This window comes from Mchenga conophoros, linkage group LG8 (assembly GCF_057382185.1).
Source record: "Mchenga conophoros isolate Kocher_MC1m ecotype Shallow Benthic linkage group LG8, M_conophoros_male_GT1.1, whole genome shotgun sequence".
Lineage (NCBI taxonomy): Eukaryota > Metazoa > Chordata > Actinopteri > Cichliformes > Cichlidae > Mchenga > Mchenga conophoros.
The window spans coordinates 16,047,671-16,062,445 of NC_140533.1; the positions used below are offsets into that span (position 1 = coordinate 16,047,671).

Below are 14,775 nucleotides of genomic sequence, written 5' to 3' on the forward strand. Positions count from 1 at the left end.
GAGAAATAAAACCAACCAGCACTGCACACCATTCTGGTCACTGTTTCTCTTAAAGCTGCCCCTTTTCAAAGTTGGTCCACTTCTTTTAACTTTCTTTTTAATGCCACAGTTATTTGAATTATCGCTGGTAACTTTTCTCTGATTTGTGCCGTCTTTGGACATGCTGGTGGGTAGATTTTTCTATTTTCTACAAATATGTTATTACCACTTTCCTTCCACAGCCCTGCTGCTGCTGCTGCTGCTGCATGGCAACCAGAAGAACAAAAACTGACATGTTCCCAGAAATCAAAGGACGACATGCAGAGAAAGCATAGGGGAACCAAGTGATGAGGCAAAAACAGATGGGTCCAAGCGGCAGAGAGTTTTCTTCAATCATCACAGACAATCTGAGATTGCTGGATGCGAGAAGAGCTGAGGGGACTTTTTTTTCTTTCAGTGTATGGTTACATATTTTACAGAGACAAGGATACAGCAATTACTCTGAATTCCCAGTGTTACCATTTCAGAGGCGCTTTGGGCAAACAGGAATAAATCCAAGTGTGGAAAGTGAAGACACGGATGGCTTGCAGCTTTCATCAACAGCAAATGAAGCCACCCTGGTTACATTACCTTGGAGGAACATATCAACAGACATATCTCTGACTTTAAACTGTTAGCTGAAAGAATACCTTAACGCTCCACCCAAAAGGGTGTTCTGATGGATGGAATGCTTGTATAATTGTCCAACTTTCATATATTCAAATAGCAGTTACAATTTATCTAAGGTATTCTGGATTTAATCTTAATATCTGGGAAAATTGGCAATTACAAGATGCACATAACAAAGACTGGTTTTCAGTCTACAATCAATTTGGAATCATGTTATGGCTTTATTGGATAATAGTTAACAAAATGACTGGAGAGAAAAGGAAAGAATGCAGGGAAATGACTGCAGTTGATGGTTTGATCTCACTTCCTGGATGACCAGAGCCCTACAGGTGCAAAGTTCAACCACACCAAATTATTCAATGTGTGTTCAAATGTGAAAAAAGGATAAATCTTGTATAGCTACTCTGTGGTTTAATTACTGGGGTAAACTAATATGCAGTTTTAAACCATCTTATTGTGTTTCTCACCTCATTTAAGCTTTAAGCAAAAACTGTATCCCTGTCTGCTGTTAGACTGTTGTGCCACATTTTCATTCTTTTGAAGCCTTAAAGCCTGAATAATTACCTCACACACATATAAACAGAAAAAATAAATAAATAAAACTGCGGGGGCCCAGAGTGCCATTAATTTTCACGCTGTAAACTTACGACAGCTGGTCTCATCTGACAGATCCAGACAGTCGGGTCGGTTGTCGCACTGCAGAATAGCGGGGATACAGTGACCTGAGTCACATTGGAAAGAACCTGGACGACATGTCTGCAACTCTGGAAGAGAGCCAAGATGTTATGTTGATGTGTGTGTTTGCGCCCGTGTGTGTTTTGTTTACGGCTGGATGTAATTTTAAGGAGGCCGAGGAGTTAGCATGAGGAGGAGGCGTCTGCTCACCGCAGTCTCGCTCGTCCGAGTTGTCCCCACAGTCGTTGACATGGTTACACGTCCAGCTTCCGGGAATGCACTGCTCGTTGTCACATCGAAACTCACTTTCAGAGCACGGCCTTGGCTCTAGAGAGACACACACACACACACACGTGTTCAATATGAGATGTGTGGCCGCTGTGATATGAGGCTTCAAACTACATGAGTAAAAAGCAGTCAGAAGAAACATTTTTAATAAGAAGACATTTTTTGAAACAGATTGAACTGAAAAACTTACGGCAGTTTCTCTCGTCTGAGCTGTCGCCACAGTCATTAGAGCCATCGCACTGCCAGCGGATGGGAATGCAGCGGTGATTGTCACAACGGAAATCTCCCAGAGGGTCACAGGTCACTTCCTCTGTTATAAAGCAGCAGCACAAAAGGTGTTTGAACATGTGGTCATGAGAACATTTTGGGAAATAAGATTTTTAACCTGCTGAAACCAAAGACTTAAAGGTAAAGTGTGTCAATTTTTAGGTTACTTAATAGAATAAAAGAAGGTTGTACTCATAAATATAAATTGATCAGTGTGTTATTACAGCTTCCAACAGATTGATGCATTTTCATAAACTTAGAATTAATCCATTAAAAATACATAGAAGTCGGCGCCAGTTTGTGGAAGCCCCACAATCTTGCAAATAGTGGCCAAGATGTCATCGCGGTCAGGGCTCTGAGACATGGAAATATAAATAAAAGGACGCTTATTTATTCCTGACATTGTCAGTAGACTGCAATCTGCATTCTACTGACATCTGGTGGTGATATCTTATACACTGTAGCTTTAACTTCATGGGTTTTTAGCCTTTTTAACACAGCTTGATACATTTTCACTAATAAATACTAATTGTGTGTGACCACCTTCTTACAGTGTAATTTCTGTCTATATAGGATGATGCATCTTTGCTATTTGTTTTTACTGTTCTGCATTACACCCATTATTATTTAATCTTTGGAACCGGAGCTTTAAAGTCGTCTACAGCCAAGGCTGAAACGAATAAATATGTTATTTAATGATTGAGTGGTGCAAATGATCTGTAAAGGTATTCAGATTTCTTTTTCTGGATTAGAAACTACAAGCATTGCAGAGCTTGAACTTTTAAAGTACACCACAATATCATCAGATCTTTAGGAACTAATTTAAGATTTTGACACATGTGCAGTATGCAGCTGGTCTGACAGCCCCGACACGTCTGCTGACACATGAGCACTGACCGCAGCCTTCCTCGTCGCTGTTGTCGATGCAGTCGTTTGAGCCGTCGCAGCGGGCCCACTGAGGAATACAGCGGTAGTTTGTCTTGCAGGAGAACTCTGTATCCTCATCGCACTTGTAGTCTGGACCCACTGTGGAGACAAGGCGACAGAGACATCAGGCAAAGGATGGAAGGAAAGTGGTGAGATTAGTAGTAAGATCGAAAATAAAGTCTGCAAGGTGACAAGAGGGTGAGAAATAATGAGGGAGGATGAGTTGAGACAGAGCCAGACAGACAGTAATTAGAAGCAGACGGAAGAGGGGGAGGAGGGATTGACTGTGCAACTTAAATTTAGAAAAATCAACACTACGTGCAGCTTCATTAATTCACCCAGGTTACACCTGCGCTGTGTCTGAATCGATTGTATATCTCTGAAACAGATAAGTCGTTGCTTGATTAAACAGTCGTGCGGTTCTGCAAAGTGCACGGCTATTATCAATTAAGCTGCTCCTTTTGTGCTCATCACAGACAGACATGGGGGAAAGAAAAGGAAATCATGGTTGGCACATATTTAATTCGCGTGACAGTAACACTCACTGCAGACTTCATACGGCTCATCAGATCCATCACCACAGTCGTCCTGGGCATCGCACACATACATTGACGGCACACAGCGGCCGTTTGCACACGTGAACTCTCCCGGTTTGCAGGTCTTCTGGGAGCAAGTCTCCGCATCCTCATCGCTGCCATCTGTACAGTCAACTATTCCATCGCAGTGCCAGGACACAGGAATGCACCTTTTGTTTTTACACTGGAACTGGTTTCCAGCGCAGCGGTGATCGCCTGTGAGGACAGGAAACAGGTTTAACATTGAACCCTCTTCCTGAAAACAGGCTTTCATTTTCAGCAGAAAGAAAGAAAGAAAAAAAAAAAGAGAAAAAGGAAAAAATAAAGGCCTAAAAGAATCATAGTTAAAAACTTGAATCTGGTAAACGTAAAGTATTTTTTTCTGTTCAATTTTTATTTGATTGAGTTATTTAGAGTTCGTATTCAGGATTCAGGAAACTGTCATACTGCAGAGAGCAGCATCCTCATCTGAGCCATCAGGGCAGTTTTGGTGGCCGTCGCAGAGGAAGCCAGGGTAGGTGCAGTTGCCATCTTGACACTGGAACAGGCCAGCTGAACAGTAGCGAGGTGGGCAGGTCTGAGGTTCATCCGAGCCATCACCACAGTCCGACTGACCATCACACTTCCACCATATCGGAACGCACCTAAGAACAAGAAAATGTACAAATTTTTTTTACCCCTAATGATGGTTAATAAGCAGTACAGTAAAGTATCATGACTTTCTGTCACACTGACTTCTCATTGTCCCCACAGCGGAACTGGGTACTGGAGCAGTCAGCAACACACTGGATCTTAAATCCAACAGCCACACCAATGAAGTGATCGGGACACTCGCAGGTAGCTCGCTGCCCTCCAGGCGCGATCAGACACAGATGACTGCAGGTCAGGTCATGGGACGAGCAAGGGTTCTCACCTGGGGAATAAGACGATTAAATATAAATTATCTTCTGCCGTCCATTGTGATGCCGGGAATATAATAGCACACAGCTGTCATATACTTACTTCGAGGCTGCCTGTAGGGATGGTAGACGTGAATGTCATAGGGGCGATGGGTGTTGTTGCCCATAACTGTACGCTCCTCGCCAGTGTACTTATGAGCTTTTTCCACAGTATGCGTGTTCCAGTCTGTCCAGTAGACCCAGTCCTCAAATAGAGAAACAGCAAATACATGGGGAAGCGAGCCAGCGATGGCCCGGTGCCGATTCTGGCCGTCCATGTCTGCAAAGCTAAGATGCACAGAATAGGGAGGTTTATACACAATGTGATTAATTCACATGTAGAAACATAAAGAGAAATCAATGTTTAGATAATTCAGTGCAACACAGAATAAACGTTCTGTGGGATACTTCATGAACTCACTCCAAAAAGTTAAGGTGGGAATCAGCAAAGAAGATCTTGTTGTTGGTGTAGTCTATAGTTAGAGCATTAGGCCACTCCAGCTTGGTTGTGATAATTGCACTGATATTTGTTCCATCCATGCCAGCTCTGCCGATATATGCTGCGTCACCCCAGTCGGTCCAGTACAGCCATCTGGGCAAAAGAGGGCAGGAATGAAGGAACGAGGGATGAGGAAAAGTCGAAGCAAAGGAATGGGAACAACTAAAAACCGGGAGGCAGAAACAACTGCACACGTTTGGTTTTAGAGTCAATCATAGATTTTCTCTGTATGTGTGTGTGCGTGTGTGTGTGTCTGTGTGTGTGTGTGTGTGAATACCCATATTTAGGGTTAACAGCCACAGCACGAGGTCTGGTGATAACGTAGGTGTGATTTCTATCTGTAAAGTGTCCCGACAGCAGTTTCTTCTGGTAGCGCCCATCCAGCTCCATCACATGAACTGAGCTGTAATACCTGTCCACCCAGTACAACTTCCTGCAGGAGACAGGAAGGAGAAAAATTAAATAAATATATAAATTAAAAAGATGTTTGTGAAACACATAGATGCAAAGTTAATAAAAATTACCCCATTCATATTCTCTTTTTCTTTATTTTATATATGGAAGTGTGCGTGTGTGTGTTTACTCAGGATGTATTTTGTGCTCTGAGAGCGATTTGCTAGTTATAAAAAATAAAATAGGAGTACATGTGCAAACAATTGTTTTCCAATTGTGCGAATCACTTCTTGTTACTTAATGACCTAAATACTTATATGTAACAGATTATTATCTATTAGGTTTCTCCTGTTTTACAAACCTGCCAACCCAGTCCAGCGCCAGGCCTTCAGCTCCTCCTATATCGTTGCTCACCAGCGTCTCCCTGTCGCTCCCATCGAAGCGCATCCTCTCAATCTTTCCTGCCCCTACATCCAGCCAGTACAGCCTCTTCTCATAGTGATCAAATTCTAATGCCACCACATTTGTCAGGCCCTGCAGGACTATGCTCAACTGTAACCCGTCAGTGGTCAAATTGCGGATGTAGTAGCGATTGGTATACAAGAGGTATGGGTTGATGCCGCTGTTCTGACGGCAGGTGCGTCCATCCGGTTCGCGGATGTACCCTGGGGCGCATTTGCAGTGGTATGAGCCAAAACTGTTCTCGCAGATCTGGCTGCAGACGGCGGGTGTGCTGACACACTCGTCGAGGTCCTCGCAGGCTTTGCCATCTGGCATGAGCTGGTAGCCTGGGTTGCAGGAACAGTAATAACCGGTGAGGGTGTCAGTGCAGATTTGGGCGCACTTGTGGACTGCTGGGTTGAGACACTCATTAATTCCTAAAGAGAATAAAGAAAAAGTGAGAAGCTGAGCAAAGACAGAATATGGATGAGGTTTTAAGACCTGCAGCAAAAATACAGGTAACAAGAGCACTCAAAGAGCACAACTCTGCATGAAGGGCAAGAGCTATACTAAAACTCTGATGGTTTATCATAGTGAAATTGTATAATTTTGTATTGAAACAAGAATGTTTTAAAAGAGCTCAAACAATGACAGTGCTTATGTTTTCCACTGACTAATATATTGCTTTAAAATGTGGAGATTAACCAATGGAATCTCAAATGAGCCTTTTTCCTCATTTGTGTCACCCTGACCTTTGACTCATGACTTTAAAGTATTGTGTACTAAAATTGTGTATTTTATTATCTTTGCCCACATGATTGGAGGTGATTGGAGGTGATTGACTGAAATCTTTGGTTTCTATAAACTGTAAAAAAAATTCGATTCAATTTAAATTGACTTTTGGTGCAAACATTGAAGGTCAAGATTGGCCTGCTTAGCCAACCCAGGTACTCACGTCCCCCAAGGCCCTCTATATTATTGTCAAGTTTAAGGACAATCCATAAAACATTTTCACAGATATTCATATTTGACGTGACCTCTGATTTTCACCAAAATTAAATCATCCTGAGCTGTTTTTTGTGTCTACTGTCACAAAATCTGCAAATGTGTATCTTGAAAACTGTGGATGTTGGACTGCTAACAAACAAACAGACAGACAGACAAATACGTCTCATTACATACTCCATCTTTTCAGAATAAATCATCAGTATTTATAATATGTAGCACAAAGAAACCTGTATAAATATACATATATTTATAAAAGCAAACATTTTCATAAAATATGAAAGCACATAGGCTTGGTCTGATTGACAAATATACTTTTTGTGACACCTTATCTTTTTTCATTAAATATACTTTAACCATATGCATGTGAAGATTTGTGCAACCAAAGTTTCTTTTAGATGCTGTATGACAAGGAAATACAGTTCATAAATTCTATCAAAAATGTCCCACAGTTTTCCATATTTGTTTGCCTCTTACCGCAGCCTTTTTCATCACTGTCGTCCTGACAGTCCTTCTGTCCATTGCACACCTTATTGGAATCGATGCACTCTCCCGACTTGCACATGTACTGTTGAGGAGAGCAGGTGGGCTGAGGCGTGAGGCACAAGCTGTCCGCCTCGTCCGAACCATCCAAACAGTCGTTCTGTCCGTCGCAGATGTAGAAAGAGTAGATGCAGGCTCCGTTACTGCAGGTGAACTGGTTGCTGCTGCAGGTATCATATGTACAGCGCAACTCATCGCTGCCATCTCCGCAGTCATTCACGCGATCACAGCTACAGAAGAGTAGTGATTAATTACTTGCCTGACAATAGAATTTGTCTCGAGACCAGTAAACGCATCTCTACTTTTATTCAATCACACATGTGCCACACTTACTGGAAGGGGATGAGGATGCAAAGCCCGTTGGCGCAGGCAAACTCATTCATGTGGCAGGTCCGGTTGGGACAGTTCTGGAGCTCATCAGCTGCATTGGCACAGTCTTTCTCCCCATCACACACAAAGCTTAAAGGCACACAGCGTGGATGGCCCGGGTACCAGGTCGGACAGGTGAACTGGTCAGAACTACAGGTTCGTTGGCCTCCAGGTGACAATATGATATTAAAAAGCAAAATTGATGAAAGTGTGTGAGAATGCTAACCTGAGATTATATAAACGAATCAAAATATTGAGAAGCCTAACGCTGCACAAATAATGACGACATATCTAACTGGTGTCTCACCACACTCCAGCTCAGGAGCCTCGTCACTGTTATCCCAGCAGTCATTGTTGCCATCGCACACCAGTGACTCAGGGACGCAGTTTCCATTGGTACAAGTGAAATGGTTTGGACTGCATGTTCTGATTATATCTTCTGCACAGTAGAAAACACAGAATCACATTTTAATGACGATGGGAAGTGTGAACTGAAAGAGAAAAAAAGGGCTGGCTTGCTTCATACAAGTGTGTCTTCCTTATGCAAAACACGAGTCACTATGGAAACTCACATCAAACCTAAAGTATAAAAGTCTTTGAATTTAAGTTAGCTGCACTAATGTTGAGCACTCACCACAAGAGGGAGGTTCATCTGTCCCATCAGTGCAGTCTTTGATGGAGTCACATACCCAAGTCTGAGGGATACACTTTCCTACATCACAACGGAACTGATCGGGAGCACATGTACGCCCCGCTGTAACACACATAAGCGCAAGTTTGCATAGATTTACATCTTTATTGATGTGCAGTTCAAATCAGCTGAAGCTACATTCTTTGACTCAGCTCACCACAGAAGAGAGGATTCTCATCACTGTTGTCTCCACAGTTGTTAAAGCCGTCACATAGGTTTCCAGGGTAGATGCAGATGTTGGTGTTGTCACACTTGATCTGGCCATTGGGACATGTACGATCAGCTGGAGAGATGTTGTAAAGACACCAGATCGGATCATTCACCCAAGGCCACTGGCAGCCCTTTGACACTACATACGTAACATTATTTATAACATTATTATTTAGCAATATAGAATCATTTTAGGTGTGAGTACGGGCACAGTATTTGACTTGAAATTGTCCAACTTTAGTTTCTGGGGAGGAACGGATGGAGAAAACAGTGACTTCAATCTCATCTTTTTTTATTTTTTTCTGTGTTTGCAGTAACCATCTCATTGTTTAACATAATCAAATCTTAAGCCCAACAATTAGTCTCGTCATTACTCACGGCAGTTGATTTCGTCGGAGGTAGCGTTGTCCCGACAGTCGTTGTAGCCATCACAGACAAAGCTGGCGCTGATGCAGCGTCCGTTAGCGCAGGTGAACTCGGTAGCAGGGTTACATGTGGGGAAGGGGCAGCCCTGTTCATCACTGTTGTCACCACAGTCATTTGTGTAGTCACAGGTGTAGCTGAGTGGGACGCAGCGCCCATTGTCGCAGGTGAAGTCTGTGGCTGAGCAGGTGTGAAAGGCTGGGGAAGGGTTAAAAGAAACATGAAGGCTTTTGCAGATGTTGGTATAGCTGTTTGCTTCTTGGCTGGCTAAGTTTGTCTGTTTAAATAAGACAATTTGAAAAAAAAATGTCCAGATTTCTCACCACAAACTCTCTCGAGCTCATCACTGTTATCGTGGCAGTCATTGTAGCCATCACACTTCCAGCGTGCTAAGATACAGTTACCATTGAGACAGGTAAACTGATCTGCCTGACAGCGTTTCCCCGTGTCTTGTATACAGTCTTTGCCATTGTTTGCCAGATACCAGTTCCCCTCATGAGGACACTGGCACTCAGGGCCGACGGGACCTGAAAAACCACAGGTAACACAGATACCTGAGGTAAGATTCCTTGTATATTTGCTGTCTTTTTCCTGTTGTCTATTACACAACTTAAGGTGGGATTTGGTGCCTTTTTGTGCATCAAAAAGCCTGCTCTTACCAGAAACACAGACATGACTGCAGCCACCGTTGAACTGCTGACAGAAGCTGGAGCAAATCTCCTGCTTTGATTCAGCATGAACGTGAATGTCTTTTGGTAGGTACTCCAGATTCTGGGCTAGCACTGTAAAGCCAGAGCCATCATTCTTACTAGCCCTGAAGACACCTCTTTCAGTCCAGTCGGTCCAGAAGATATCCTGCTTGTAGACAGTTATACCAAATGGATAGCTGAGCCCTTGCATGATCACTTCTCGATTCTCACCAGTCAGGGTCGACCGCTCAATCTTGTCTCTGTAGAAAGAAATTTAAAAAAAGAAAAGAAAATCTGCTGCATAATCTGTCTCTCTCCTAATTTTTAATTTATATGAGAATAACTAGACATACTGTGAAACATCGACCCAGTAGAGCATCCTCTCCTCATAGTCTATAGACAGTCCGTTGGGTGATGTCAGACCCGTGCTGATGATGACAGTCCGGAAGCTTCCACCCAGTGTTGCCCTCTCAATCTTAGCTGGAGATCCCCAGTCAGTCCAATATAAGTAACTGGAAAGTGAGAAGCATCAGACAGAGTAATAAGAGGGAGCTCAAAGCTATACTTGATAGCATGTTTAATATCTGAAAGTCATCTTCAATCTTTGGACATTTGAGAATATTAGTTTGCTTTTACCCATAGCATGGATCAACAACGATGCCTTTGGGCCAGTTTGCAGGGGCTATGATTGACCGGTTACCTCCATCTACTCCGATCGACTGGACATTACGTTTAAAGTTGTCGGTGAAGTAAAGACGCTTGTTTATCCAGTCAAATGCCAAACCCTCTGGATTGTCCAAATCTAAGCAGCATTTAGAGGATTTGAAATTAAATAAAGTCACAAATGAGAAAAATGAAATGATGAATGTGAAGAGTGATAATGCTTAACTCACTTGAGATGATAGTGACAGGGGGGCTTGTGACAGATGTTGTGGTGATGTAGCCAATCCTGCTCCGACCTATCCCGACATACTGCATGAAGAAAATTCGTTTCTCTCGGAAGTCATAATCCAGGCCCATTACGCCATTGCCCAAGGTCACAGTTGGATAGGGTAGACTATGATCCGTTGGGTCTAACCTCTGGCTATTTAGCGTGTAGCCTGTGGAGAAAACTAAGAACTCATCCGGTTCATAACCACATGATACTCCATTACCAAGAAGTGTCCCGTGGGCACAAGCGCATTTAGGTCCTTGCTTGTCTGGAATGGCAAAGCAGAGCTGCTGGCAGCGTCCGTTGTCTTCGTGGCATGGGTTAAATCCTACCAGATTGGCAGATGTAGGCTGGACATGTGCGTCAAAGATGGTGACGTCCATCAGCTCATCGAGATTGTCTCGGATTACCTGGTAACACCAAAAGTTGTTATTTCTTTGTCAGATAGCATAGGCATAGCACAAGTGAAGAATGATTGTTAAATGCCCACAACTAATTCCAACTGCTATCACAAAAAGTATGCCAATTTTTTGCTCGCTGTTAGCTCAAACTTTCTCTTACAATACTACAGACAGAAAAACGGTTCTTATGTACCCAAGCTAAATTTGACGAGCACTATTATATTATGTTATATTATAGCTTAACTATTAAGCAAGTAAACCAAAAACTGACATCAGATGTATTTAATTTCCAGATTCTTAAAAGAGGATTTTCTGTTTACCTGTACTTTATATTATTGTAAGCTATCACTGGAGAGAATGACAGCTAAAACTACAACTGTGTGCTAAATTAGGCAAATTCAATGTTCACCTCTGGCTGGTCGGTATTGGCTGGGTCCTTACTGGCTTGGAAGAGCTTTCCAAGCCTTTTATCCACCCACAGAATGTAGTTTCCTAATATAGCTAGTCCCATTGGAGATGGATAGCGGCTCCCATACCGAATAATCTGCCTCTCTGTGCCGTCTATGGCCATGCGTGAGATCATATCAAGAACATCATCTGTCCAGTAGAGGAAGTTATTACTGTAATCAACTGTTAGGCCACGAGGTGACGCTAAGCTCTCTGATGCCAACACTGTGCGGTTTGTGCCATCCAGCAAGGCCCGCTCAATCTTCGGTGTCTGACCAGCATCAGTCCAAAAGAGGTAGCGAAGTTTAGGGCTGACAGCCACATCCTGGGGCTGATCCTCAGAGGACTTAATGAGAATCATTCGGAAGGTCGTGTTGATGGCCATCACCTCCAGGTAGGTTTCGGTTTTATGAGCATTGGTGAAATACAAGTTATCTGAAAAAGTAAATAGAGAAATTCTACATTATTTTTGTAGATTCTTTACATTTTACATTAATGCTAGTGGAGGTGGATGGATAAAATTGTTGGTGGATGTTGCCACATACTTGCAATCCAGTCAACAGCCAGACCCTGAATGCCTCTTACGCCAACTCCTGAAGGGAGAACTCTGGTGTAATGCCCTCCATCAGTTCTGGCTTTGAAAATACCCTTGTATGTGGAGTAGGTGCTGTTCTCAGTCCAGTACACATAGCCAGATTTAATGTGGGCATCCACCTTATCATGAATGACATATGATGCTGAGAAAAATATCAGAGAGGAACTTGGGTTAACGGAAAGTTGATGATTATAATCTATGCTATATAATATGAAAACAGGTTTGAACTTCATATTTCACAACAATAAGAAGCCAACATACATCCGCCAACAGGCACCATAGCTTCAGAGTGGTCAGAGCTGTTTACGTGGAAGCCACGGATATATGAGCGAGTGGAGACAACGGCGAAAGATTCATACTCTTGGCAGCTGGAGCCATCTGGAGATGGGTGAAACCCTGTAGTGCAGGCACAGGTCTTCTTATTGTCGGGTTTGGGCAAACAGAGGTGCGGACAGCCGCCGTTGTTGGAGCTGCAGGCATTAGTGGTTCCTGCTGAGTCTGAGGTGGAAAAGACAGGGTGGCGAAGGCCAGCGTTACTGGATGCCCATATTTGACTGGAGAATAAGACTTTATACCAGATCTCCTGACATGAAAAGGGTTTGACTGATATTATACAAGTAATTTTTGTGTTGTGCCGAATCTGTGACTTTCAGCAAGAGAAAATCTTTGATCATATAAACTAAGTTTGGACTTTTTTTTTCTTTTAATTAAACCTGCTTCCCAATATCCTCACATACTTGTCTTCTTCGTATTCTGCGATCTATCTCAAACACAGAGGTGACGCACCCTTTTTTGTCAGGAGTCCTAGACTTAAATGCATCTTAACATAGACAAAGACATAGATGTAGACTTGATTTACACAGTGGGGAAATTCACTTGTTCCAGCAGCACAAAGAACAGGAACAAAAAGTGAATTAGAGATATATTAGAAAAAGTGAAAAGTGAAAAAAAAATGAGTAAGAGAATAGAAAAAAGGCCAAAATATAGTACTACGTACAGATATGTTCAATAAAAAAACCCCACAAACATAGACAGTATTGTATATTCTAGTATGCACACACAAGTGAAATCTCCCAAAATGAAAGATCATTTACTTTTTGTGAAAAACAAGAAAATGTTATGAGCAAAACACAAAAAGCTAGATTCAGAAAAAGAAATAAAATTAGCCCTAAATATCATTCCCTCAGTCACTGGCTGGTATTAATTGTTATATAATCTAACCAGTCTGCATGAGAACACCAAAAACCCAAAGAACGGACACTTCTGTAGTTATTTGAAAGACACTTGATTCACATACTGTCTCTTGCATGCACTTTGAGACCATGGAGGCCAGACATGCCGCTCCTCATCACCACCATATTGGCGCCAGTGTCCTTCTCCACCCTCTCAATGACCTCATAGTCCAGGTCAGTGTAGTAGAGGTAATTTTGGTAAATAGTCAGCCCCCATGGGTGGGACAGACTGCTGACCACTGTCACACGGCTTGCCCCGTCCATAGTGCCACGCTCAATCTGGGAAAATAAGAACGAACTGAAAATATTAAAGTGATCACATTTCTAGTTAAAGTCTACATATTAAACAGGTAACTTGTACTCACCACCCCTGTGCCAGCCACGCCCCAGTACAGTTTCATGGTGGAGATGTCAGCAGTGATGAACCCTATGTTAGCCATGCTGCCTGTGTAGAGGTTCACAAGGTTGCTGCCATCCATGTCAGCGCTGGCGACCTTTGGAGGAACTCCACTGTCCGACCCCTTGTCTGACCAAAATAACTTTCTGTGGATGGAAAGGTTAAACATGACAAGTGATGTGATCTCAGCGAGTCATACCGCCAACTTCTCCTCCCATTCAGTCAAACGTCACACCTATGCGCAAGATTTGCTGCTGGTGCCACACTAATGCTGATAGGTAACAGGATGTTAAAGTCCAAAAAACAGAGATTTCTTAGATTTTACGCTAAAAAAGTTACATTAGGTTAGTTTCACTAAAATGGAAAAATATTCTAATATCATGAAATAAAAAAATCATGTAGACATTCAGTTAAATGACGTCTTGGACCAAGTTACTGTTTTAATTGGGTTATATATGTCACAGGAAGCAAAAGTGAGGGGAATATATTGCCAACATATTCACCAGCCAACTATTGTCTTCTTAATGGTAATGAGGGTGCTGTGTGCTGTGTACTATCTACATATAATATATACAAACTAAATAGCGCTGATCAAGGTAATTATATGTATTTATTAATTTTTATGAACATGTGATTTACCCTCGGGCTGGATCCAGCACAATTCCAATGGGCTCTCCTACTCCCTCTGGTTTTCCGTTAGAGGTGATAAGGATCTTCCTGTAATGCTCACTTCCATCAACACGGATAACCTAAGTGCGACATTGTATTTTATTTACGTCTACTAAAAAAAAAAATCCCCCAATAAATAATAAATGCAAAAGAACAAAAGGCAAATCATAACCTGCAATCAAAAAGATACAAAACCTCTGAGTTAACCATGCATAGCATTTTTAATTGTAGGTTGTTGTAATAATTTGCTAAACTAAACTTCTTCAAGTAACAAAAATTTGAAAATATATCAATTTAATAAATAATAATAATAAAAATAAAATAAAATAGTAATATACCACAATAATATCCAACAAAAAAGGAAAAAAAAGGAAATGAGTATATTTGATTTGGGGTATTTTTGGTAATTAAACACAACATCATGACGACATCTGTATTTAATCTTTTTTGCCACGGTGTTTTCTGATCTCTTCTAATTCAAGTGTTGTTTACTTGTTTGCAGGTACAAGTGAGCCTAGGCAT

At 42.1% G+C, this 14,775-nt stretch overlaps 1 protein-coding gene across 1 annotated transcript in view; it reads right to left on the reverse strand.

The window, feature by feature from the left end:
• The window catches only part of lrp2b (low density lipoprotein receptor-related protein 2b), a 46,925-nt gene that overhangs the window by 13,268 nt on the left and 18,882 nt on the right, over positions 1-14,775 (reverse strand). Inside the window, exons 34-61 of the mRNA XM_085284566.1 lie at positions 14,224-14,333; positions 13,553-13,730; positions 13,253-13,466; positions 12,217-12,453; positions 11,906-12,097; positions 11,323-11,795; positions 10,475-10,922; positions 10,218-10,383; positions 9,935-10,093; positions 9,552-9,841; positions 9,216-9,419; positions 8,848-9,090; positions 8,417-8,542; positions 8,203-8,322; positions 7,876-8,007; positions 7,533-7,734; positions 7,134-7,429; positions 5,572-6,088; positions 5,095-5,250; positions 4,740-4,910; positions 4,383-4,606; positions 4,116-4,293; positions 3,828-4,024; positions 3,351-3,596; positions 2,776-2,904; positions 1,802-1,921; positions 1,534-1,650; positions 1,296-1,412 (exon numbers count right to left, since the gene is read on the reverse strand). Coding sequence (XP_085140692.1) covers positions 1,296-1,412; positions 1,534-1,650; positions 1,802-1,921; positions 2,776-2,904; positions 3,351-3,596; positions 3,828-4,024; positions 4,116-4,293; positions 4,383-4,606; positions 4,740-4,910; positions 5,095-5,250; positions 5,572-6,088; positions 7,134-7,429; positions 7,533-7,734; positions 7,876-8,007; positions 8,203-8,322; positions 8,417-8,542; positions 8,848-9,090; positions 9,216-9,419; positions 9,552-9,841; positions 9,935-10,093; positions 10,218-10,383; positions 10,475-10,922; positions 11,323-11,795; positions 11,906-12,097; positions 12,217-12,453; positions 13,253-13,466; positions 13,553-13,730; positions 14,224-14,333 — 5,962 coding nt within the window. The remainder of the gene's footprint in view (positions 1-1,295; positions 1,413-1,533; positions 1,651-1,801; positions 1,922-2,775; positions 2,905-3,350; positions 3,597-3,827; positions 4,025-4,115; positions 4,294-4,382; positions 4,607-4,739; positions 4,911-5,094; positions 5,251-5,571; positions 6,089-7,133; positions 7,430-7,532; positions 7,735-7,875; positions 8,008-8,202; positions 8,323-8,416; positions 8,543-8,847; positions 9,091-9,215; positions 9,420-9,551; positions 9,842-9,934; positions 10,094-10,217; positions 10,384-10,474; positions 10,923-11,322; positions 11,796-11,905; positions 12,098-12,216; positions 12,454-13,252; positions 13,467-13,552; positions 13,731-14,223; positions 14,334-14,775) is intronic.